This window comes from Serinus canaria, chromosome 2, assembly GCF_022539315.1.
Source record: "Serinus canaria isolate serCan28SL12 chromosome 2, serCan2020, whole genome shotgun sequence".
NCBI lineage: Eukaryota > Metazoa > Chordata > Aves > Passeriformes > Fringillidae > Serinus > Serinus canaria.
In genome coordinates, this window is record NC_066315.1 from 110,086,123 (window position 1) to 110,111,488 (window position 25,366).

Below are 25,366 nucleotides of genomic sequence, written 5' to 3' on the forward strand. Positions count from 1 at the left end.
TTAAATGTTTAAAATATATCGGACTCTCCACTAATTTCCATAATAAAGGAACCCAAAGAATGCAATTGATTTTCACCCATAATCTCAATACTGTAGGACATCTCTGCAGAGATGAAAATGGTGCAGTACCAATGAAATAAGTTCTAAAAACCTGAAAAAATGGATCATTCCAAGTTTTGCTTAGGTCTGGAGGTTTTCCACTATCAATATTAACAGTAGCACAATACTCCAGAGACTTCCACATTGTCAGGTGGTCATAGCATTCCAGAGATGCAAGTTCCCAGAAGTCCTTCTCTGCTTCTGTTGGCTCTCCATCTTGCCAGTCTTCTTGGGAGAGTGCCTAGGGAATGAATTTGAAGAGAGAATAGTGCCAGATTCCAGCCAAGAACCTGTTTAAATTCTAAATAATGAGCAACTTAATTGTAATTAATTTCCATAAAAATATCTCATAACTCTATCCATTTACCAGAGTGACAGCAACATTAAATGCAGAAAATTCAAGCTTGGCAGTGCTTATACATAAATTAATTTCAGGTAGCTGTCTTCAGTAAACCTACATTTTTGAAGTGTGAACATTTTAAAAGAAGGTTTGAGATCTGTTTCATTTTTACCCACTGCAACTCAAGCCACAAACACATGCAATTGGCTCTTGTCAGGGATGCAGTGTGCCCATGTATTTTTACTTGTCTGCCTAGATAATTGCACTTTTTTCTAATTTGATTAGTTTTAAGTCATGAGAGACTTAGGAAACAAAAATATATTGTTGTCACTTTACCTTATCATAATATTGAGCTGCTTCAGCATAATCATTCCTTGCTTCTGCCAACAAAGCTTTCTGTGTAATTTCCTTAGTTCCAATCTTACCGCTGAAAATGCCACGAAGGGCATCATAATCCCCAAGGGATCTGTATAGCCTAGTAAAGTTGAAAAGAGAAATCTTTTCAATGGCTCAGCAGATGTATATCAAAGCAAACAGAAGCTATCTAAAAAAAAAAATTCAATTAGCAGTAATACTACCAGCTTGAAATAGTAAATTTTTAGGAAGTATTTCTTATGTAAGATCAGAAATACATACTTAACTACATAAACTTCATCTTGTAGAGTAATAGTTGAACTGTGGAAACTCCTGCAGTTGAAAAGCTATGAACAAGATGTTTTTCAGCAGTCTGACAGCATCGTAAGAGTGCACAGTTTTAAAGCCTAATTGCTCTCACTGACAGTATTAACTGAGAAAAAATTAAAAGCATATCTAATTCTAAAAGACACAAAGACTAAAAAAAAATCCCACAAGCCATAAAAGCAGAGTTCTTCACAGGGCAAACCTAAGTGGGAGTAAATAGTCTCCAACTAGAATTTACTTAGCAAGTTCAATCCATCGGATCACATCTGGGGGCAGCTCTGTCCTCCCGCGCATCCGTTTGGACGGGGGCTCCTCCGCAGGGGACAGAGCCATCAGGGCACGCTCCAGAAGAAGGATGCCCATGGGCTGCTGCAAACTTGCAAGGCAGCTCGTGCTCACGTTAGCTGAGTCCAGTTCCAGTAGCTCTCTGTGCTGGTAACTCATTTCCTGTAAAATAAAACAACAGGTATCTACTAGGTGTAAAAATATACAGATTTGGTATCCTTTTTCTTATAGCGCAAGCTTTAAAATGGAAATAAGCCATTAGGCCTCCAGAAGTTCTCAACACAGGGAAAACTGGAATCTTTTCCTTCTGTGCTGTTGCTCTTTCGACAGAGAACAGTACAGAGTAATCCCATATACTTTGGCTCCAAGACATGGGACAACTCTCTGGACAGAATCACGAGGAAAGTGGGGGAGAGGTAGATGGACATACTGACAGCCTGAACTTTTCCTTCTGTTTGTTGGCAGGGTTTTGCCTGCTACACAGCAGCTGTGCTTCACTTAGCCTGCTCAGTGGTACATTTCTGCATAAGCCAAAGGCACGATTTACAGATTTACCAAGAAGTCTTCTCTGAGCTGGAGGCTTTCTATCCACACACTCAGCCTGTTTTAGCACATCACAGCTTCCTGTTAGACTCCTCAAGTACTGTACTCGTCTACCTCTACGTGATTTAAAGACATGACAATATTTTATTTCTCTTTATCATATTTAACATTAGTCCAACTATGGAATAATCTCTTCTTCAGGGATAAACAGTCTTGTTTAGTTGAAGCTTTTTTTTAAAAAATACTTAAATCACTATTTTAAATACAGGCAAATAAATCAAGAAGAAAAAATTCACAACATGGAAGTGGTGCAGTACAGCTTTCATTACAAGAGCACCACATTTTAGAATAAAAATTAAAATCAGATTCTTGCAACACAGGATTTTCAAGGACACTATGTGAAAAGAAACTACTGTTTGGAAATTGCAACAGGAAACTGAGAACAACCAAGTTACACTTCCTTGATAAATGACAACCACCACAAAAACTACAGAAAAGGAATCTGGCATAAGCAAACTCATGACACAACTTGTAGAGCTGGGACTCAAAAGACCCACAGCCTCTTGTAGCTTCCTCAGTTACAGACCAGACAGATCCCAAAGAGGGGTTAGCATATATATTTCAATTACTATTAAGGCAATTTCAATTAGCTGCACACATGCCCCAGACACATTTCCTTGACTGCCAGCTTTTAGGGGTTACATCAGAAACAGTGACAACTGCACAAAAATCTAAAACCTGAAGAACAACTTTGCTAAGGTTAGACCAAAAGCCCTTTCTTATACCACAGGAAAAAGGGTAAGAACTGTGCAAATGTAAGGGTCTGTGCCAAGAATGAATATCCTCCCAAACTTACATTTTACAGACATCATCCCACATCAAAGGAGGTATCTTTCTATTTAGTGCATTTTGGTGACTATTTGATCACTTATCTTCTCAAAGCAGAGGAAATGTCCCCTGCTCCATATGCAATGAGCACTGTCTACTTGCACCATATGTTCAAAGATTAGGGAGAATGGTATCCAAGCTGGCCTGGCAGCTAAAACATTTCTAAGGCTCTTAGAAATATGTTCTTCAGAGGCCAAGCATCTCTTTGGAGCCTATGTAAACTTTTGTCATGGAATTAACTCTTTTAGTATTTCAGATGATCCTTAATCTGCCCTGAAAGTGAATCCCAGAGCTTCATAGTCAATTTTAACATTATATGTGTAGACAAAAGCAGCTCTTTTAACCCACCAAGTTACTCTCCTGAAGGGACGTGAACCTATAGAAGATTAAAAAGTCAAACAACCAGAAGGAAAGAGCAGCAAAGCAGGAAGCCTTTCTGAAACCAGCCAGTATTTATTATGCTGTTGGTATACAGGAAAGAAAAGCTGTACTTCCAAATGGCCAAGCCACTAGGACCCACATTTATGAGTCAAACGGAAGCCTCGACACTGCTGTGCCCTTGCTCACTCTCTCCCAGCTTGCTCTCTTGATCAATGTGAACTCAATTCCCTACTGGGAAAAAACTTCCTCTCAGTGCTTGCAGGCTGTTTGGACTTCATGATATTGTACTTTTGTTATTGATGAGGATGGCAAGGAGATGCTCTTATTGCTCTTACAAAGTCTGTATTTTTGATGAAATTGAATTTACCTACTTCTCGAGTCTCCATTTTATGTGTATTCATAATGCAACAGTGTTATTAGCAAGGTCTAGACAGCATAATTCAACACAAATAATATCATCAAGACAGAACCAACAAATGCAATGTCAAGAGGGAATATTAACAGATAGCTATTGTGAGATGCTGGCTCAAAAAATACCAAGACAGCCCAGAAAAATCCCCATAGTATTTGACCTTTTATGCAGCTGCACAGAAAAAAAGTAAACAAGAAATTACATTTTTTCAGATGTGTAATTACAAGTACTAAGAAGCAAAGTTTCTTTCTGTTTACAAAGCTAGTTCAAACTAGATGGCTCTCTTGTATTTGGAAGGATACCTACAGTCACAGAGTATTGAAATTTCCATAACAAAAGAGAAACCATTAGCTGCCACTGAAAAAAAGATTCCTTTGAGAGCCAGGAATCACATCAATACAGTTGATAAGAATCATTAAATACAGTGACAGAGGGTATTTAACAGGTGCTGGGACAAGGTTTTTTAATCTCCCTGAAAACTGGGTTAAAATTCACAATCTATTCCAGGTCAGTATATTCTCACAACAGAAAGGCTCGTGTTTCCTCTCCACTGAAACAACTGTGGTGCACCCTCTCATCCTCTGGTGAGCCCTTCCTTCATTACTGAAAATCCCCAGACAACTACTTCAGGGGACTAATTTGAAAAAAATAAACAAGAGAGACTAACAACAAACGGTCTGACAGCTACTGATATCCTCAAGACAACAAAGAATTCCTCAGTAAGCACTTCCCAGAAACAGGAAGATAAGCACAACACCCACATAACCTTTTCAATTGTTCTCAATTCCCACTTCAATTGAAATAGCTTTCATTTGCAATCAAACCTCTTCTTGTTACTGATGCAATTAAAACATTAAAAGGTGACTCAAACTCAAGAGATCAGAAATGTAGAAACCTTGAAAAATCAGTTCAGAGGTATGAACTACCTTTTCACCTTAAGTGTCACTTGAAATACCCATTTGCTTAACAATTCTCCTTCCATCTCTGTCTAAACTTCAGTGACAGTATTTGACCTTCACTACCACTGGGTTTATCACACACTCAGACAGAGACATTGTATCCAGTTACTTCCATGCCATATATCAGGATTTACCTGGATGCACGCAATAAAGGGTGGGAAGTATGACAAACTCATACTGAGGAAATTATTGAAGTCGTTCAGCAGCTTCTGGACAATGGCGTTTTTCTCAGAAGGGTGTTTAGATTTTTTTACCTCATGAAAAATTCCACTAAACAAACTGCTGAAAAGTTGCTTGGCAAATGTTGGATCTTTCTGTGAATTACAATAAAAACAGTAAGGTCATTGAATTTTGCAGTGACACAACAGGCTATTAAATAACATTAAAAGCTATGACCCACCCTGTACCTAATCTCTAGATACTCTTTGGGAGTGGACTATTTAGACTGGCATGCATCTCACCTGTGCTGGGAAATACTGTACTACCCATTCAAATACCATTTTAATTCTTCTACTTTAAGAAACTCCAAGGCAATGCAGTTTTTCAGGCTGGAGTGTCAGTGGAGAGGGTGGAATTTGCAATTTTCACATACTCACAACTCCCATTACAAGAACCAGGCACCAAATATCATGGTAGGGATACCTCAGTCCATGAAGTGAGTTTTAGGAAAGAAAGAAGACATTAATGTGTGAGGGCACCTGGTCCTAAAAATTGAGGCAGCTAACAGAGAGATAGACTGTCTGTACAGACAGTTTCATCTGAGATTTAAAGGCATTTTTTCAATCCAGAAACACATTTGTGTGTGTAACATAATCCTATGCATCTTGATCTATCATGGGTCTGGAATTTGGTCTAACTCTTTATCTAACACTCCACTGAGTGTGCTACTTCCATCCCTTACAGAGAGATAAGGGACTATCAAAAGCAATGAAATACAAAGGTAATCAGGAAGATTGTGACTTCCCGAAGGCTGTAAAATGGGATTCAGTCTACTGTTCAGTTCAGTCCATAGTTCTACCATTCTCATGTAGGAAAAGGAATATTAGATCAGCTTTACTGAGCAGTCTGAGTCTGGTCTTAGTCACACTAAGTTAATTTGTGTTTTTACAAGTCTGTTACAGATATACAATAGAAGAGAAATGGCTGTTTTGTTACTGAACAGTGAGATGCCCTTTGCAATAATGTCTGCAGAGATTACCATCTGTTTCTCAAGCAGAGAAAGCTGCAGAAAATGGACAACAGCTGATGTATCCAGTCCTCAATGGCTCAGGTGAGGCAAGCAACAAAGCCCCTCCTCTGAACACTGCACCAGCACAGGAGCAGGAGAAACACTCCCTCAAAACAGAGTCTTTAAATGTGTCTCACAGTGGTTGACTGCAAAACTACAAATCAATTTTCAAAGTGGTTGCCCAGCTACATGACACTTTCTGTACAGCACCAGAAAACTTCACAAGTGACCTCTGAAAAGCAGACAGACCTGGGCAAGGCCCTGCAGAGGGGCAATGAGACTGCAGTATTCAATTTGGATGTCAGGAAGGTCTCCCACTCGGTAACTTCTGTACAAAGTAACCTGGGCATCATACTTCATCTTCAGCTCAGATTTTATCTCCTGAAATGCATTAATCATGTAAAAAAATAGTTAGGAAATTGCCTCAAGCTGCGCCAGGAGAGGTTTCAATTAGATATTATGAAAAATTTTTCACTGAAGGAGTGGTCAGGCCTTGGAACAAGCCTCCCATAAAAGTGGAGAAAACACCATCACTGGAAGTGTTTAAAAGACAGGGGATTTCATTGGTTGTCTTTTGGACTGCCATACAAACCATACTGACAGGCTCTCTCTTGTAGGGTGGGTGGAAATGGTAGCTTTAGCCTGCAAGTAAACATAAATGGGCTAAAATAGGTGCTTGTGTGGTTCTTCCAGACATAACTTCTGTTTACACAGCTGTCTGCATCTGCAGAGTATTACAGAAGTGTCTCAAACTGGTAGCTCTCAATCCTGGATTCCTGCTCTTGGGACTAAATGCTATCATTTTTTGATGATAACGTGTGCTATTTTTAGTAATAGGAACCTCTGAAAAACTGCTACAGAGCTTAAAACCACTTAGATTTATTGCAAGTACATAACACAATGAGAAAACCCACAAAGTGTTAAGTTTCTGGCCTGGAGAAACACTCAGCAAATGATTATTACTGACATTCCTTCAGGTTAAAAGTTCAAACCAGTTCTGGGTAGTCCATCAGCTGTACCACATTTTTGAGTTCACCTTCAGACACTGGATAATGTTCTCCAACAATTTCTGCAGTGTATTGTAGCTCTAAGGCTCCTAGTTTCCAGAATGACAACTGTAAAGGGCTTCCCAATAACTCTTAGGGACTCCCATCACATAAAATCATTTAATGCATTTTAAGTGGTAGACTGGAAGTGTTATCATCCAGCTCTTTTCTCACCCATGCTAAGTAACATCATTTAGCTTTAGGGCCATAAATAGCATTATTTACAAATTAAATCTTCTAAATAGTAACCAGTACCTTACACCTACCATTTCTTCCCGAAGTTACTACAAGAGATGAAGTACAAGACTGCAAATAAATCAACACTTGAAGTTTTAAACCCATTTGGATTGACTAACCTTTTCTCTTTTCTGTTCAGCCAGACTTTTTCTGGCATAAATCAGACTGAGTTTGTCTTGGTCCTTCAAGAAACGTCTCCGCAGTCTTAGAATTTCTGCTCGTTCTTCTATACCTAAGGAACATATGATCATGTCCACAGCTTTTCCTTTCAGATTTAAGGCAAAAGCATCATATAAAAACAAACATCATCTTTGTATTTACTAGCAAGTAAATACAAGGCCTTTCAACAAGCTAGCCAATGGTAAAAAATTAAGTTGCTCTTAGGAGAAGAGATATTAAGCATTTAGAGACTTTAGGTGCATGGATGAGGTATAAAGATCAAACTATTGTAGAGGGAAAGACCCTAAAGCTCATGAACAAATAAGCCCCATATGCCAGATTATTTTAAGCTCTCAAAGGCAACTATGGCATTTGTACTATATACCAGAAAGTATATAACTCCCTAAATAAAAGAGGTGCTAAAAGATATTAAAATATTGTGTAGTAAGAATATTGTAGTGTATTTTTTAAGGTACGATTACAGAACTGCCACTGGATCAACTCCTGCTCAGGACAGCCATGGGGAAAGGCCACTTAACTGACTGTCAGCTCAGTCCACTTCCTAGAAAAGAAGAGTGAGCAAACAAAAACATACCACTGTAACTGGTATTCTCCAGGGTAGAAGACCAGGGCCTAACTAGAAGGCAGACTGACCTCTCTGTTTCTGTAGTTCTGCATGAACTGCAGTCTATTAGTCATAACTGCCCTGAAACACCTCTCAGGTACTGAAAAGGTTGTTCCTTATAGCTCTATGCATGAACTCCTAATGTCATCCTTTTGGTGAAAATTTTAATGGCAATGTAGACAAGGGTTAAAGAGGGAGAAGGATCCTAAGTCACTTCAGAGCAGTACTGATATTTTTCACTTATTTACTGGGTTGAAGAAGGAGCATTCTCAGAAAAAGGACTTCTAATGACAGATTGCAAAATGTTGGAGATCATGTCAGCACAGCTGAAATGGTTTAGAAAATACGTTTAAAGAGACCTCTTTAAAGAGCTAAATTTAAAACAGAAGGGTCAGAACTGTCTAATATTCATGCTGTGATCCTCTTAGGGAGAGGTAGGAATGCAGAGATTACACTGACTGGTTTCTCATCCAGCCAGTTCTTTCAATGAGCAACATATAATCTTAAAATTCCTAGCACAGTCCTAGCTTTTTTTCACATGTTATGTATCATCACACACTCCTGGAAACAAAATCTCTCAAGGTGAACCTCAACTGGGCTGTCTCAAAGACAATGGACTGCCAACCAAATAACTGATAAGGATGGTTTATAAAAGTGTACTAATTGCAGGGAAATTGCACAGTAAGGCTTACAGACCTTTAGTTTTGCTGTCCACTTCATCTCCAGGCAAACCCAACCTTTTTTTCCCGAAATCTGGCCCCACTGGTTTAAAGGTTGCTTGTTTAAATTTTTCACTCCTTTTGCTAACCAACAGCATGGATGAAGACAAGGATTCAGAGGATGAAGGAACTGCATACTCTGCCAATGTGTCAATGCTACTTCCAGTTAGCCAATTAAAAGAACTTCTACCACCTGTAAAAAGAAATTGCCAAAAAGCTCTAACATACTCAGATATAAATAAAGTGAAAACATCTCTGAGGCAGGTATTTTTTCTCTCCCAAAAATATAATTTCCTAGTGTTTAAGGGCAGAACAGATTTCAAACTGCTAGGTAAGACAGTGGGGTTTTTTAACATTAGGCAGAACATAAAATATGCATGAGACTAATAAAAATGTGATTTTTTCCTCATACCACACAAAAAAAAAAAGTCCTGGAAAACAAAATACTAAACATATTTACACTTTTACATTAAAAAAATCATATGCAACAGAAATGACATCACTCCTAGAGCAAAAAAAGAACATTTCAGAAAACACTGGTCTGGACTTACTGCCATGCTGTGTAGGTGTGAATTCATATTGCCTTTGGGTAGCCCTCACTTGCCCACGGACTGACCCAGAAGGAGAAAGGGATCTTTCCTGTGACAAATTCCTGTGGGTACTTGGAGAAGCCTGAGTCTCCACAAACATTGGCGTGAGCACAGTGCTTCGGTAACGCCAGCTGGAGTCAACTACAAAGTCCTATGAGCAAAGAAAGATTTTGAGTAGAACAATAAAGATGGAGACTTTCTGCATTTCTTCATTGAGCAGGATGGCAGAAATTTCTACAGCCCAGAAATCAAAACACCCTCCCATAGGGTATAGGGGCAAAACTTGACTCTATATAAAAGTAACCCAAACAAACCACAAACACGTAGAAGTTCTCCACAGCTCAGTAAAAAAAGCTCATTAATTTAGACTGGTCAGCTGAGGACTGATTTACAGCTCTTGCACCAGTATTCCTGTTTCTTGATAGTATTTCTCCAGCTGATGGTGCTTCTCCCCACTACCCTCTTTTTCAGCATTTAACTACTCTGCAAATCAGCTATTCCTGCTATAATATTTTAATCAAATATACATTTTTTAAAAGAAAGTACCATTATTGCCCCCACAAAATCATTAAACTTCTGATACCATGCACAACTCATAACTGCTGCACCTGTTAACTTTGGAACACAAAGTACTTTGAAAAATCTCCTTCATCATGCCATTCTTCTCTAAGTCATAACTACAATAAAGAGCAGAATTTGTCACATAGTTGTGAACAGGACAACACACTTCAATTCACCTGAAATTTGCATTCAGACAGTGGATGCTCAAATATTTTTCTGGAATAATCTGGGCTCTTGCTAGTCATTTCAAGCAGAAAATTCGTGATTAGACTCAAGTAATGTGTTTCAATCTTGGTGGAATAGAAAGAACTTAACAATGACAGCATGCGGTCAAGAGTATTTGTGGGCAGCCTTGTCTCATGACTCCAAAAATTCCTAACAATTAACCTGTAAAGGCAGAGAATAAAGTTATTCTTTGTTATTTTCAAAGAGAACCACCCCCTGCCACCAACTTCTAAAAAAGCCAAGTTAAAAAGGGAAAAAAACCCCAACCCACCAGCAAAAAACACCAAAACAATAACTTGCTAAGACCTTAAACTAACACTTTCATGCCATTAATCTTCCATTGAATTACACTGAATTCCTCATTCATCTACCATGTTCTGTGCCTCCTATAAAAGGTTAACTCTAAAAAAAAAATTATTTCTGTCAAGTTTTTTCCTTTTGAGAAGTGCTATGGATGGAGAAGCACTAAGATATTCTCTTTAATCTTTTGCTTCATCAAAATAATTTCTAAAAATCCAACATTTAATCTACTGTTGTGTGCTTGTGTATAGCAGGGTCCTCCTTGTTCAAAAACTCTAGAACGTTAACGCAGAATTAAGTTTAACATAATGAAACAACCTCACCACAGCTCAGAAATTCATTCAAATGCTTCACTTACACTTGGTGTAACACCATGGGACAAAATTTTATAAATTAACTTGTTGGAAGAAAAGGAAATGGTATTATCTCAGTGTTACTCTTTTACATTGAAATACTTAAAAAACCTCTAAGGATCAACTCTTTTGCTATAAACAAAGTAAGACAAATGGAGGTATTTTTATTTCAGACAGTTATCACAACAGTCTTTACTCACTGCAATTCAGCATTTTCATCAATCAGTCCTTGAAGCAGCACTTCTTTAGCCACTTTGAGTATCTCCTGAGAATCATCATCTGCTTGACTTTCTGGATCACTGATGGTAGGAGAAAAATATCTCTTAATGACTTCTCTCAAATAATTCATAGCAAAATAAGAGGAAGATGATGGTGGGACAAAAAGGAGGAATATGCCCTCTGATAAAAATCTCAACTTGGCATAACAACATAAGATGAGTTCTTTCTTGCCAAAAATGCCTTAAATCTCCACTACTAATAAAATAAATTATCTAATCAGCTGATTAATATGTTAGCTATTTATTATGAAGTTTGCAAGGTTGAATCTGAAAAAAACAGGCAGAGAATGCTTTTCACAAGTGATGCTGAAGTAAAGATTGACTGTACTTTTTCTTTGCAAAAAATGTTCATTCAAAGAGTTATATTGGGAGAAAACACATAAAACCCAAATAAGTCAGATAATTCAACAGCAACCCACTTGTCAAACTGAGTATGTGCCTGTTCCCTATTTTAGGGGGTCAAACAGAAAGACCATTTAAGATCTACCAGATCTAAGTGATCCAGATCATGCCCATGTGCCTTAATCTCATTTCTAGCTAAAAGCAAATTTCTTTAATGCATAATTTTCACTAGTTACAAATTCCAGCAACAAGAAAAAAAGCTGGAGCATCAAAGTTAAGACTTCTTATGCCATCCTGCTGTGGTGATGCAAAATCCTAGTTCTGGTCCAAGTATTTGTCCTTTACTGGAAGTGATAAAATTGTCACTAAAGGCCAGAGCCAGTTAGGCAAATCACAGACTCTATTCTTCTGACAATTGGAAAAAATCCCTCACTGAGGGACATGAAGTTGGAAGACCATTATAAACTTTCACTCTGCTTGTGACAAACCACTGAAAGACAACATCTGCAGTGAACACATACCTGTAATTATCATAAATCCACATCAGGATATCATACATGCGCTGTCGACACATTACAGAAGGGTGAGAAATGAACCCTGTCACTCCAGGCAGAAGCTCTTTAAGTTCTAGTGGTTTCAATTTAGACAGCATCTTGTGCACTATATCCAAACAAACCCTTTGTCTTTCATCATCCCTAAAAGAAGAGGGGGGAAAAAAAAGTCCAGTTACATTGCTTTTCTCATCACTACTACATAGAGAACCAGAAGATCAGTTTATGTTTTAACAATATTTGGTTTTGCATAAAGGGTTTTAGGTAAATACTTTTGCACTCAGTCTAAGAGTAAGAATATAAATAAGCTAATACAAACTACAGAAAATGACATCACACTGGTGTTTCACCCTAAGGCTATTTCAGAGGTGTTTGTTCATTTATCACAATGAGCTAACCATATTAACTCCCACATTACATTAGCTCAAATTTGCAGAACAATGACCAAAAAGTGAAGGTGAATTATAGATGCTTCTGAATGTAAAAATGTTGTGGGCAGCATAGAAAATGTTATCAAGAAACGTGAACTACCATCCTAATCACACGACTACTTACCTATGATTCATGATCTGGATAAAGTCTTTACTCTTTAACTGCAAGTGGAGATCAGGAACTTCTTCAGCCCGGCACATTATTACTTCCAGACAATAGGTTTTCATCACACCATGAAGTTTGGGTATCAGAAAGAATACTGCATTCATAAACCTTAACCAGAAGCCCACAAAGAAAAGCAAGTTATTCTCTATTATTCCTCTAGATTTACAGTCAACATACCACATAAATCATGACATACCTGTCAGCAAGAGGTGGAAAATTCTTAACAACTTTATTCAAGCATTGAATAAACTTATCATGTTGCGTGTTCTGATGATGCTTTAATTGTTTTATAACACAATCATAAACTGGATCTTCAAGTATCTGAAAATGAGAAAGACAGTAAGACCAGGGTACCCATGAAAATCATAACCACCTTAATGAAACATGGTTTAAGGGCTATGCTGTTTGATTCTCGTGCATTTCACTAGGCAAGAGCCAGGCAACTCATTTCAACCTCTATGGTGCTTCATAGGTCCTGTACAGCTTTGCCTGACTAAAACACACGACTGCTACTTAAAAAAACATATTTGTGAGCTTCCTTTCATTGGCTTGGAACACCTTAATTGTGTAGTACAAATTGCTTAGTGTGCTTATATAAATAATAAACAGCTTCTCATTCAGTATAGAAGATTTCCAATTAATGAATGTAAAAAAAAAAATCAGACATTTTGAGTAAAAAAGTGAAAAACAACCAGCAACCTGTAACTAACATCAAAGGAACAAGCCCTGTTCAGGACAAAACTTACACTATCTTTGCTCATTGATTTCAAAATACTGCTTACAATGGAACTTGAAAGACTGAGAAAGACTTAACAAAGCTTTATGAAATATGCTCTACTAACTGTGAAAGAACAACCAGAATGCAATTAAGTGGGGAAAGAAGCAAGGATAATAATGAAAGAAGGAAGAATAACCTAAAAGGTCAGGATAATACTCCACTTCGCCAACAACTTGGTATTTTTGTTTCCAATAGCAGTTATGGAATTATATTTAGGGGGAACACATGACCCTGGCTGCATTGGTCCTCTTTTTCTCTTATACAACCCAACAAACATTTGTCATTATATTAAGGATCTTTGAGTGTACATTGCTGTCTACTGTATTTTGAACCTTTCCATGACATTTTTTGTGAATGAATTTACCTAATTTCCCTTTGAACCTGCTGATCTACTTACCTCTAGCACCTCTTCTGGCACCAAACTCCAGAAGTTCCCAAACTATTGTGTAGAGAATTACTTCTAGCATATGTCTCAAATTGACTTCTGTGACCACCAAGCACAATCCCTCAGTTCTAGCACTGTAGGATTTGGTGAGTAGCAGTTTTGCATTCACCTTATCCACTACCTATAAAATAAGGTCCACTGGTCTCAGATGCAGTTATTTAAAGGGCAGTTCCAAACCTCCCAACCTGCTTTTCTTTTCCTGTTAAAAACCCCCAACTTAAAAACATACTGTGCTAGTGCTGCTGGCTGGCAAAAGCTGAACAAAGCCTCAGAAAGAGATCACTGTCAGCTCCAAAAGAGCAAGGCAAAACCTCTGCACTTAGTCTGCCCTCAAATTCTTTTCCTGTTGAGTTAGTAGTTTGAATTTTTAATTATTCTGTTGGATAAAGACTGCTGAGTTTTAAATACATTAATTTTTGGATCTGAATTGAGTAGTCATATAAAAGATTAACATAAAATTAGGACAGGAAAGATCAAACACAAAATACAGTTCACTTACATTTTCTCTCTCAGCTATGTATTGAAGAGCAAGTCCCAAAACTTCTGCTGCAGCTGCATAAACTTCTCTATACTTTAGTAAGCCCATGTTGCTGGTCAAAGCTTGAAAATACCTAGCACAAAAGACAGACCTGCTGTAAGCCACTACTCAAGCATACAAATTTAAACTGAAGCAAAAAATTCATATGAGCTGCCCAGAGTCATAGTGACTGCTTTCAGATGAGCTGAATACAGTACAAAACACATTTACCACTTGCAGTGTCTCACATCTCAGCTTTAGGAATTCCTGATTCTATGAACTTCCACAAAACTGCAACCTGGCACCACTGTAAAAAAATGTACAACCTTCTAGATACTTTCCAAAATAAATGTGGTCTGCAATTTGTAGATAGGAAAGTGCTATTTTCTTTCCATCCATCCATCCATCCATCCATCCATCCATCCATCCATCCATCCATCCATCCATCCATCCATCCATCCATCCATCCATCCATCCATCCATCCATCTCTCTATACATATATATCTGGCAAACATTATTTGCCAGATGATAGCAAAGGATTCCAAAGAACAAGCTTCCACATCTCTGTTGATAAATTAAACTTGCTCTCTTTGGCTTAAGATTTTTCAAGATCATTCACAAAAAACTGCATTTCTCACCTGACACGATCTATTTCACACTTTGGGTCAAAGGGTGGCAAATTGTTAGCAAGAACAATTCCCAGCAGCTGAATTCCCACTGAATTATCCTTTGTATCAGGGTCTCCACTAGAAAACCTTTGAAATATTAAACTGTTGGATAAAAACACAAAAGCAATATATAGATGAAAAGCACGATATACATGAAAACCCCAAGACAGACACACTGTAAATCACTCACTGTCTTTGTATACAGGGATGTATATGCACACATGCAGCCCATCAAAGGGATAGTGTCAGAAAGCAGTATATACTTAGCTTCAATGAAGAAGTCTTTGCAAAGAAACCCACACCAAAACAACTGAAAAGAGATTGTAAGCCCACACAAATGCTTGACACGTTCACAAGCATGGCAGATAGCACAAGTCTTAATAAGACTGCACCAATATTCAGTGATAACATTCAAAACTTAAAATAAAACTGTCTTTGCAGAGATTACTCCTGCTTTTGTTGCTGCTGCTGTAATCCTTTACAGGTTCTCCCATCTCTCTCTCTTTGTTGTTTTTCAAATTAATTTAAAATCTTTAGAGAGTTTGGTTCTGAAGTTCTGCTGTTCACTGTAGAGACAAAAAGTTTACTATTGCGACTGAATTGACCTAATTTACCTTCCCGTGTCCTTTGATACCCTTCACTTATATTTTTGAAATATTGATAAAGGAAAGCAACTGTCCAAATGTTTACCTGTAAGGTATGGAGAGACAGTCCTTCCAACACTCTATAACTGTCTTTATGATTTCCAGATTGTGCCTGAACACAGCTCTTTTTGGATGAAATGCATTCTTCATCAAGAATTCAAGCAATCTGTTAGCCAAAATCTCATCCTTAATATTCCCCTACAAAAACCAGGACCAAAAATAAACATAGTGACTCTGAGAAGTCATATATTGTTTTATGAAAGCAAGTAAGTAAACAATTCATGTTTGAAGTTAATATGCAAAAGAATAGTAAAATGTAAAAGTGGGCTGATGTATAAAATTATTTAAGAGCATAAAAACAAACTCAGTCATTCTTTACCAAACAGTCACAATAGCAATAAAAAGGAATTTCATAGTTCCTTACTTTGGGAGTGGCTACACTTGTCCAGGAAAGGATTGTAACTACTATTTCCACTACCATGTAATGAATCCCTTCCCCTCCATTATTTCCAGAAACAACAAGCTGCAGCAATGGACCGAGCCAGTGCTTCGCGTAAGGCCGGAATACCTACGGAGAATCAAAGACAAAGTACAAATTACCCAACTATTTAGCAACCTCTTGTTCAATGAACATTAGTGGTAAAACTGCTAAACCAATCTCTTCAGGACTTTGCTCAAACCCTGAGGGAACAACCATAAACATTTTAAAATAAAAAGTATCCATAACTGCATTTCTCACTTTTGCTTAGAAACCTTTAACCACAGAAAGTGAATTATCTCACTAGAGCACAGACAGTATGGCTCTCCCTTAGAATATCTGTCTGTAAAGGATTTGAAAGACTATGTCATTCATCTACCCTTCCATTTCAGACAGCTTTACTAAGAAAGTAGCATTAAACAGATATAAAGGTTATTGAATTAACCCTGAAATTCAGCATTTTTGGATTTGGAATATTCCAGACAGAACCATTATATTTTAAAATCATTGCATCAAGTAGAGAATGTTTTACACAAGAATGAGAGAAAACGTTGCTTCTCAAGCAAACATGTTCTGCTATCTGAGTATCTTTCTGCAATAAGAACACCATTTAGCTCAAAGCGTTTCTATAAAATTCATCTGTGCCCACTAATAAAACATTGTATTTGCTCCTGTGAAGATGGAAAGTATAATCAACCCTACATCTTGCCTAGTATCAATGAATACACTACTTGTGTTTCCAGAAGAGACACACTGTGGACACCCTGTACTTATAGAATATGGGAGAAAAAGTATTAACAATGCATTGAAAATACTTGCACTATATGGAATTTTGGGCCATAAATGCACTCCCTTTTATCACAGCAAACTACTCAATTTTAATGCCCCAAAGGTCTCAGTTGATGAAATATTTTACCCTGCAAGAGTTTCACATTTGATGTTATGAATAAGATTACTCACATCCTCAGTATTAACAATAAGTTTTGCTATGAAGAGGCGAATATTTAATGGTACTGATGGGTTTCCTAATTTGCCATGAAGAAATTTCATCCAAAGAGGAAGATCTGCTGGAACTGTCCCCTGAAATTTAGAAGAGATGAACAAAAATCAAATCACTTCTTGCACCCAACAGGCTTACCAACCCAAAAAGCCCCAAGCTCAAGCCACACAGGTTTCTCTGTAATATAGCCAGGAAAATAAATAAATGTAGGGATTCAATCATGACTCTCTTTTCTTGGTAGCATTAATAGAAAAATGCCAACTCTTTAGTTAATACTGGCCTCCTCCACTTTGGGTGTGATCTGGTTCCTCTCCATATGTTTAATCAGAGAGGTCATAGAAGCCATACATTCATGTTGGTTGAATTCATCCATTTCCAGTTCCATCTCATCGTTTAAAACCTTGTATTCCGTGGGCTCCTGAGGAAAAAAAAAAAAGGTGTTACTATGGTTAATAACAACACTGTGTTTTCTTTTAAATCCCAATCACGCCATGAGTCATTCTGATCTTATCTGTGCTTAGATTTGACTACACACTCAGTGTGTGCAACTGGGATTACATCAAATGTGCTGTTCAAACAGACACCTCCCAAATGCATGTCAGATCTGCACATTCTTTAATTTTTGTGCCAACTGATGCCAACTTTATGTTACTCTGAATTTACTACCTAGGACAGGCGTGACAAATGCTGAAAGCAAGAGGAGTTAAGCTGAACCTCAAAGAAATGATCTCATTTCATAGCTCAAAGAATATATGAACACCTCTATTTTTATGGATGTGTTGTTTCACACTGACCAGCATCTGCAGCAGGTCTCTTTTGCTACACAGAGAAAATCACAAAAGAAAATTGTTTAGTTAAAAATTACAACATTACTAGGCAAACTAGAAGTGTACTTACTATCTTGCTTAACTTCCCTATAGCTAAAACACCCCCTTGCTCCCATACATGGAAACAGTTATCTTCACCAATGTTGACAGGTATTTTGACAGATTGTCTTCAGTGTCTATGATACTTTTACAAATTTTCTACTTCATAGCAAATACCTACTCTATCAGCATTACTGCTGGTGAGACATATTTTGATGGCAGAAGGAACACAACCACAAGTCTTTGCTGAAAGAACAGTATTTAATATCTCCCAAGAGCAACAGTTAAATACAAGGTGCCACAACAACAGAAAAAGAATTGTTTGATTATTTATTTTATCCAATTGATACAGCCAGTTCTGTCACAGACCAAACAAAGAGGGGAATGAGGGAACCAGATGCCTAACAGTAAAACATAACCATCAGAGGACGTGCCTGAGTGCAGTACAAACCATCTTTTTACAACTCAGGCTGGACTTCACTCACACTACTCAGCTTTAGAAATCCAACAGGGCATTATTTTTCTTCAGCTGTAGACAGTGGAGAGAGGAAAAAAGAAAAGCGACAGAAAACAGTTCAAGACCTCTCCGTCATCTTCTGAAGGAACCCATTCTCAGTGAGGTAGAACAAATACAGAAGACTATAAATTTCTCTTTCTCAACCCCAATAAATGTATATAATTCCTCAAAAGCATATAACTTTCTCACAGTACATAAGTCACTAAATTACCTTTCTCCTGAAACGAGTGCTGCTAGCTGTAACGTCTTGGGAGCTGTAAGAAAAACCTTGGACTCCAGTAGAAAAATCAAACTGACTCATTTCCTCACTCAAACTGCTATCCATCATGTATGATGAAGAAGCTAAATACTTGGGTTCATCTAGACAGGAAAGAAGAAGTCCATTAATCAAGGTAATTACAAGAAACAAGCCTTTACGGCCCACTAAAACTTGAGGGTAGGTGGGAATTGACTGTTAGATGAAATACATTGAACATTTTTATTTGTTCCTGCTACTGTAGAAGCCAGTGAAGAACACATCAAGAAACACTATACGGCAGGTAAGAAAGCATTTTTTTCATCACCATAAATGACTTTCATACCCTGGCTGCTATTCCCTGCATCCCTGGCCTCCTTCCTAATAGCAATGTACCGCTTCTTCCTTTCCAGAGGCACCTAAACAGTAAGAAATAAAGTTCAAATTACTTAATTTTTAAAAAAATAGTTAATTATTTTTTTAAAATTACCAATTATTTACACTTTTCATTTACAGCGATACCAAAAAATTATTAAAACCATTTGACATGAATGGAAATTCATGTTGTAAATGATTATTATTAATGCTACAGAGAAATAACTGAATTTTTTATTCCAACAGCCATTCACTATCAAAGTAAGTACACTAAGAAGTAGGTTAAAAGTTATGTGCATTACAGGTCTGTTCTACATTTCAGGTCTGGATTTCTCTCAGAAAAACATATTTTAAATAATTAGAGGAGTACTCAATTTTTTGTATTCTCTTTCTCCATATGTGAGAATTGATCTGGTCTTCAGTAACTACACTGTTAAAGTCATCCCCTTTTCTTAGTTAGAAACACTAAAGGCCAGAAATTTCACTCACCTCAATTTCAACAGGAAATGTATATTCACGCTTCAGGTCTATCAAATTTTCAAAAATCAGCAAGTTCTGAAAACCAAAGCATGTTAGCAAAATTATAATGCTGCACACAATAACAATTGCTTTGAATGTATTTTATTTCTTCTTTAAAAAAATTCAACAGATCATTGTACAACATAGAAAGTGTGGCATGTTTTCTCTTCTACATCAGGACTCTAAAAAGAATTTTGCTACTTAATTACTTAAGAATTCACAGCACAGAATGTGCTCTGTAAAAATGTTTCTCTTATTCAAGTATATTCCAAGCACCAGAGAAGTTAAACAATAGGAGCTTTTTCCTCCTGTTTTAGAAAACTGATTGAGAGTGGAAGGAAAGCAGCATCACTTCTTCACTCATTCCCAAACAGCTGGTAAAACTTTCATCAGCTACCACTCCTTCTATTGCCTCACTGGGTAGTTTGTTAGTATAATTGCACGTCATTCAGGTTTCATTCTTTGATTTATTGCCATCAGGTAAAATCACTTTGTGTCTCATGCTCTGGAAGCCTTCTAACAGCAACAAAAGCTTCTCACCTTTTCAGACTTTTCTGAAAAAAGAAAGCCTTGATAAAATTTACTTTCTGTGAAGACACAGCTGATGACAGCAATAGCACAGTTATATGCTGCACAGTGATATTGTCTCCTCTTCTCCAGCAGCTGACTCTCTCCTGCCATGTTTTCTGTAAATGCATCATAGCATGACCTTAAATACAAAAAGGCAAGAAAACACCATCAGAAGTCTTTTATTAAGCATTTCAAGAAGGGTTCCTATCAGAGACCAACAGAATTTCAAGGAAGCAGTATCTGATTAAACCACCTCAGACTTGTTCAAGTATACTGCGGGTAAATGGAACCAAAAATGGAACCATTCACCAATGATAGAAAACCTCCCCAAGTAGACAGGAGTCCTTAATGTCAGAAATGTGATGACAGGTTAAGTTCAGATAAGATGAATGTTTGTTTTGATGTATAAATAAACTTCTCTCAAGGTCCTTTGCCAAAAAATTATGAATGGAGATGCATGCTAAAGTATTTCATGGATTAGCTGAAGAAAATAGTTTAGATGTGATTTTTAAAGGTTTTTGGCACAAAGCCAATTATAGATCTGCAAATCATGGCCAAGAAATTCTCTGAAGTCGTCATAGGACATAGTATTGTAAAACAAAAATCAAAACGAAACAAACAGCAATTCAGGCATCTTATGTTTTTCTCTGAATAACAAAAAAACAATATCAATTAACATATATGTTCAGTATTTCTCTTTTGTCCCCCTTTGTAATGATGATCAAGCCAATTACTCCTACTGGGTGTGCTGCTCTATTATGAAATGTAAATAAAAATCAATCCCATCTTGCTCATCAATCATATAAATACCAATTTTGCAATACAGAGCCATACTCCACACAGAAATGTGAGTATACTGAAAGTGAATTTGTGAAAACACAAATTAAAGGCCAGGAATCATATTGAGAAGGTAAAATAAATGTACAAACTTAACAAATTAAAAAAAAAAAAGTACAAAAGCAGGAGGCAAAGGTTATCATAACACAGAATTGTAGTTTACACTACAGACAATTCTACCAAAGCAAACTCAATATCATGTATTTCATTTAAAATCAAAAGCTATGTAAGAGATTATGCTTACCCTTGAACAAAACCATCTTTTTCTTCATATGGCCTACTTTAAACAGCCTGTCTGGTCAAAACCTAATCAGAAATATAAAGTAAATAAAATAAACAATGGTCTTACTTTATTAGTGTCTTGGTAAGTTCATTCCCTTCTACACTCATGGAGCCACGGTAAGCTTGGTTAATTTTAGAGTCCTTGGAGTAAACTTCCTCTTTGGAAAGACGCACGTACATCACCTCTAGCAGCTTGTAATATCCCATTTTCTTGGTAACTTGTGTATCAAAAGTGTGTTCATGGGACTATGAACAAATAAGCAGAATCTCAGAAGGAAATTTCCTGACTCTCGTCCTTTCTAAGTAGTTCCACAGTTACTTTAAATTTCTTAGACAGCCTTCAGCTTACTTCTACCTTCTAAAACAGAGAAAAGAGCTAATGATAATAAAAGACTCACAGATTCTGAGCTCCTGTGTAGAGCAATTATTAAAACTGTGTCAACCCATGCTTGTCTGGTGAGATCTCTTAACTACAACTGGCCTAAATTATTATAAGGATACTGGAGGAAAATAAGCAGAGTACCAAGTGACAGCTCAGCCTCATGTCACACGTAAGCAAAACACACACACTGTCATCATCCATGGTGTCATCCATGAGCTTCTTTATACACCTCATTTTGGTGCCAACATTTACAGCAAAAGGAACATGGTGTGGGTGACTCTATATAGATCTTAGTTTTAGCATTTTGTTTCAATAACTATAACTAAATTTTGGTGATTTCAGCATCTTGCTCATCCTGCTGCCTGTGAACATCTGCACCAGCAAAACCATTGGACTGAAGAGCCATAGCAAGAGCAGAGACTTTCACTGGCAACAAGATCATTGCATGCAACCAACTATATTACTAAATTGGAAAAAAGGCTGTAAATAGACAAAGGAAGATCTGTGCTCCTAATCCCTTGCTGAAGAACTTTTGCAATGATTACAGGTGTATTTCTTCAGAAGTAATGTACCTAATTTCAGAGCTCTCATTATGGAGGTTGAAAACCTCTCCCACCATGTAGTAACAGGCTACAATTTTACACAGCTTTTATATTTGAATCCTACAATGAGCTTTTGCTTTTGACAAACCCCTTCAGATATATACAGATAACATTCCAACTTCACTTTTTACACACAGCAGATATGCAAACATGCATTAACTCCAAAGGAACAGTGTGCTGGGGAATAAATAAAAGTTCATCAGTAATAATCAAAGTCTATAACTGGCACATGCTTCTGTTCCAGGATACAGAAAACTGGAAATCAAACTTTTTTTATCAGTGCTTCATTCAAAGTTCAGCAAAATGTACATACCAACATCAACACTTTCTTAGACTTCCCTAACCCTAAATGAAAAAAAAAAAGTAATTCATACCTTTGTAAACCTGGAGTTAAGTGTATCCATAGCCTCTACTATAATCTTGCCAAAGAATACTCTCAGTGCATCCAGGCTGCAGTGCCACAAGAGAGTGAGGAGGGACCGATCCACGAATGCTTGGCGAGCAGCATTTGAAAGAAGTTCCTCACTTTGGAACATTTTGTGAACAGTGTCCAACAGTAGCACTTGTTTGTCAGTGGGGCTCCTAAACAAGATGGAAATCTCAAGATGGAAACTCTTTCACCAGACTTCACTTATGCCTCACACCCTTAGGACATTTAGATTTTTTAATGACTGCATTCATGCCCTCTTGGGTTGTCCTACAAGACATGCAAGATCTTGGCTGAACTACCAAAAATTTCAAAAATGGGATATGGTCATAAGGTAAATGACTTTGTCCAGGAAATTACATGCTCCACTACAGTCACTGCTCAACAGCCTATCAAAAATTGGAATGTTGGTTTTGGAAGAGATACTGAATACCTCTTCTGTGGACGGAGCATGTTTGAGTCTACAATTTACCACCCTGGAATTACTCAATTAAATAAGTGCATTGCTGTATTTTCATAGAGGTTGAACAAATTAATTTATTCTCAATTTAAGTACTGTCAACTTAAGTGATCATGTGGTTATACAGGGATAGCAAATATACAACAAAGTACTATTTTCAAATGGATTATCTTAGAACAAGCTTATTTACAGAAGGCTTTCCAAATTTGCACAGGCACTGGAAGCGTAATCTGGAAATAGATGTTACTTGTTCACTCTTTGGAAATACTTTGAAAATGTAAGGACAAAAGCAAAACCTGAATTAAAACTATTATATAAAACTTTATAGTGTAAATCATCACTATTTACGTAAGGACAATAAAATACATGAAGCATATTTGCTTCAGCAAAAATTCAATGACAACAAGCACAAAATCCAGTGGACTAAACTCACCTTCTGGAAATTCTTTTGAAGCTGGCTTGAAATAAGTCCTCCATGAAATGTCTGTTGTCCCTGCAGAGGATTTCTGTCATCAGTTGCAACAACATTGGACTCTGAGACAATTCTAATGCATCTAAAAACTGAGGAAGCAGCAACACATAAGATGAAGAGCCACACTGGATCAAATCACTTCAATCTAATGATGTAATTATTTTTTAATACTCAGCAGAAGCAGATGCACAGAAGTATGGGCATCTTTAATGTGCTTATTTAATGTGCTTCTGCAGATTCAATTTCTGGATAGAGACATAACCCAGAAACACAAAAGCTGATCTCCTCATGTGAACTAAAATTCTCTCTCTTTAATTCTAGATCCTGTGAAACATTGTTTCCAGACACAGTTCATTCTGGCTTTTAATTATGTATTTGTTAAAAATACTGACCTTCTTAGTGCAGTCTACATAGTTATTGTGCTTCAAGGTTCCTTTGGGAAACTCATCAGACCTCATGGGAAAATTGAAAGCTACAAGTTGATCCAGAGCATTCTTGAGGTCATTAAGCTTTTCTCCTGTCAAATTAGTGAAGAACGGGAGAATTATCACTGCTTGGCCCTTGAAGAAAAAAAAAAATAAACATAAAAAAGATAGTTTCACACTAAAAAAGAAGTTATCATCTAACTCTGAAGCCAGCTGAATACGACCACAAAACAGCAGCAGTGGCTGTTCTAACTGATTCAATGGCTCAGTGTACTAATAAAAATATGTCATGTAGTTGGTTTTCTTTCCAGCTTCTGGATCAGAAAACAGCTTTTAACTCTCATGTCACTGCTGAGTGAGAGTTACAGCTAATTATGGCTGACATGGCTATGAATAATATCTCACTGTTCTTTTAAGCAAGCAATTATTCTCACACAAGTCACTGATTTAATGCATCACTTCATAGCTAAAGCAAAATCCCAAACTTTATTTATTTTGAACGCACAGGAAAGTACAAAACTCTGCCTCATTAAAGGCAGGCTGGCTGAGAAGCAACTACACAAAACTTCCACGAATACCAAATTTTTTTGCTCTAGTCCAACCAGCATCTTTTATAACTCCCACTTTCAGTTTGCAGTACTTTGTCTCCCTCTCCTGACCAAGCTGCTTACAGCAGCTACTCCGTTAGTACTCCATTAGTACCACTACTAATGGACAGACATGGATGTCAAAATCAAGACAAATGTTCATCATTTGACCTGTAGAAAATGCCCACTCCTTGCTAAAAGTCTGATTAGCTGTCATTTCTCAAATGAACACCTGGGAGTTCAAGACAACTTGCAACTGATGCTTTTTTTTTTCCCTAACAATTACATTCCTTTCTTCTGAGCAAGGGAAAAAAAGAGCACCCTAAAACAAAGCATGACATCTGTGATAGTGCCTTCCGTCTGAAGAACAAAAAGGATTATTTACAAGTTTTAGAATGTTGAGCAGAAGAATAAAAACCCAGAAGTATGTGATAAAAATTAAGCCAAATAAGAGATAATTCCATGAACAGCTAACATTGTAATCTGGGGAGGGTAGGGAAGCTGTAGAAGTGAGCAATTTACCTTAAGATTTAAGCCTAAATTCTGATCAGTAAGTAGACTGGTATAGGTATTAAAAACAGCTGTAAATGCTTCATGATTGGTATTGAAAGAAACTGAAGAGTCTATCTGGAAAGACAGAAAAAATAAATAATTAATTTGGGGTTTTTTTAAGTAGTTAAAGATATTTGCATTAAAGCATAATAAAAAGCCCTTGAGTTATAGAATTATTTATTTCCAAAAATACACTGAATTAACAGAAAGCACATACAGAGTGATTTTGGTTTTTAAAGAACTATAAAAGCTCCTACACAGTACAAACAAAATCATGTTGGGTATTTTTCAAATAAAAAAAAAAAATTAATCTCCTTCCGAAAGCCAA

General features: G+C 37.1%; 1 protein-coding gene across 3 annotated transcripts in view; it reads right to left on the reverse strand.

Annotated features, from left to right (window-relative positions):
- The window catches only part of PRKDC (protein kinase, DNA-activated, catalytic subunit), an 83,111-nt gene that overhangs the window by 23,830 nt on the left and 33,915 nt on the right, over window positions 1-25,366 (reverse strand). For 2 of the 3 annotated variants that reach the window (XM_030235757.2, XM_009102873.4), the window contains exons 38-65: window positions 25,009-25,113; window positions 23,867-24,034; window positions 23,436-23,563; window positions 22,490-22,697; window positions 21,199-21,377; window positions 19,983-20,151; window positions 19,413-19,478; window positions 18,895-18,967; window positions 18,525-18,673; window positions 17,211-17,348; window positions 16,891-17,010; window positions 15,877-16,020; window positions 15,499-15,650; window positions 14,779-14,910; window positions 14,122-14,233; window positions 12,596-12,720; window positions 12,358-12,507; window positions 11,773-11,946; window positions 10,832-10,930; window positions 9,930-10,140; window positions 9,154-9,343; window positions 8,580-8,795; window positions 7,219-7,331; window positions 6,066-6,197; window positions 4,723-4,902; window positions 1,359-1,567; window positions 776-914; window positions 152-340 (exon numbers count right to left, since the gene is read on the reverse strand). In XM_030235757.2, coding sequence (XP_030091617.2) covers window positions 152-340; window positions 776-914; window positions 1,359-1,567; window positions 4,723-4,902; window positions 6,066-6,197; window positions 7,219-7,331; window positions 8,580-8,795; window positions 9,154-9,343; window positions 9,930-10,140; window positions 10,832-10,930; window positions 11,773-11,946; window positions 12,358-12,507; window positions 12,596-12,720; window positions 14,122-14,233; window positions 14,779-14,910; window positions 15,499-15,650; window positions 15,877-16,020; window positions 16,891-17,010; window positions 17,211-17,348; window positions 18,525-18,673; window positions 18,895-18,967; window positions 19,413-19,478; window positions 19,983-20,151; window positions 21,199-21,377; window positions 22,490-22,697; window positions 23,436-23,563; window positions 23,867-24,034; window positions 25,009-25,113 — 4,170 coding nt within the window. The remainder of the gene's footprint in view (window positions 1-151; window positions 341-775; window positions 915-1,358; window positions 1,568-4,722; window positions 4,903-6,065; window positions 6,198-7,218; window positions 7,332-8,579; window positions 8,796-9,153; window positions 9,344-9,929; window positions 10,141-10,831; window positions 10,931-11,772; window positions 11,947-12,357; window positions 12,508-12,595; window positions 12,721-14,121; window positions 14,234-14,778; window positions 14,911-15,498; window positions 15,651-15,876; window positions 16,021-16,890; window positions 17,011-17,210; window positions 17,349-18,524; window positions 18,674-18,894; window positions 18,968-19,412; window positions 19,479-19,982; window positions 20,152-21,198; window positions 21,378-22,489; window positions 22,698-23,435; window positions 23,564-23,866; window positions 24,035-25,008; window positions 25,114-25,366) is intronic. The other variant, XM_018909967.3, reaches the window with a different exon arrangement.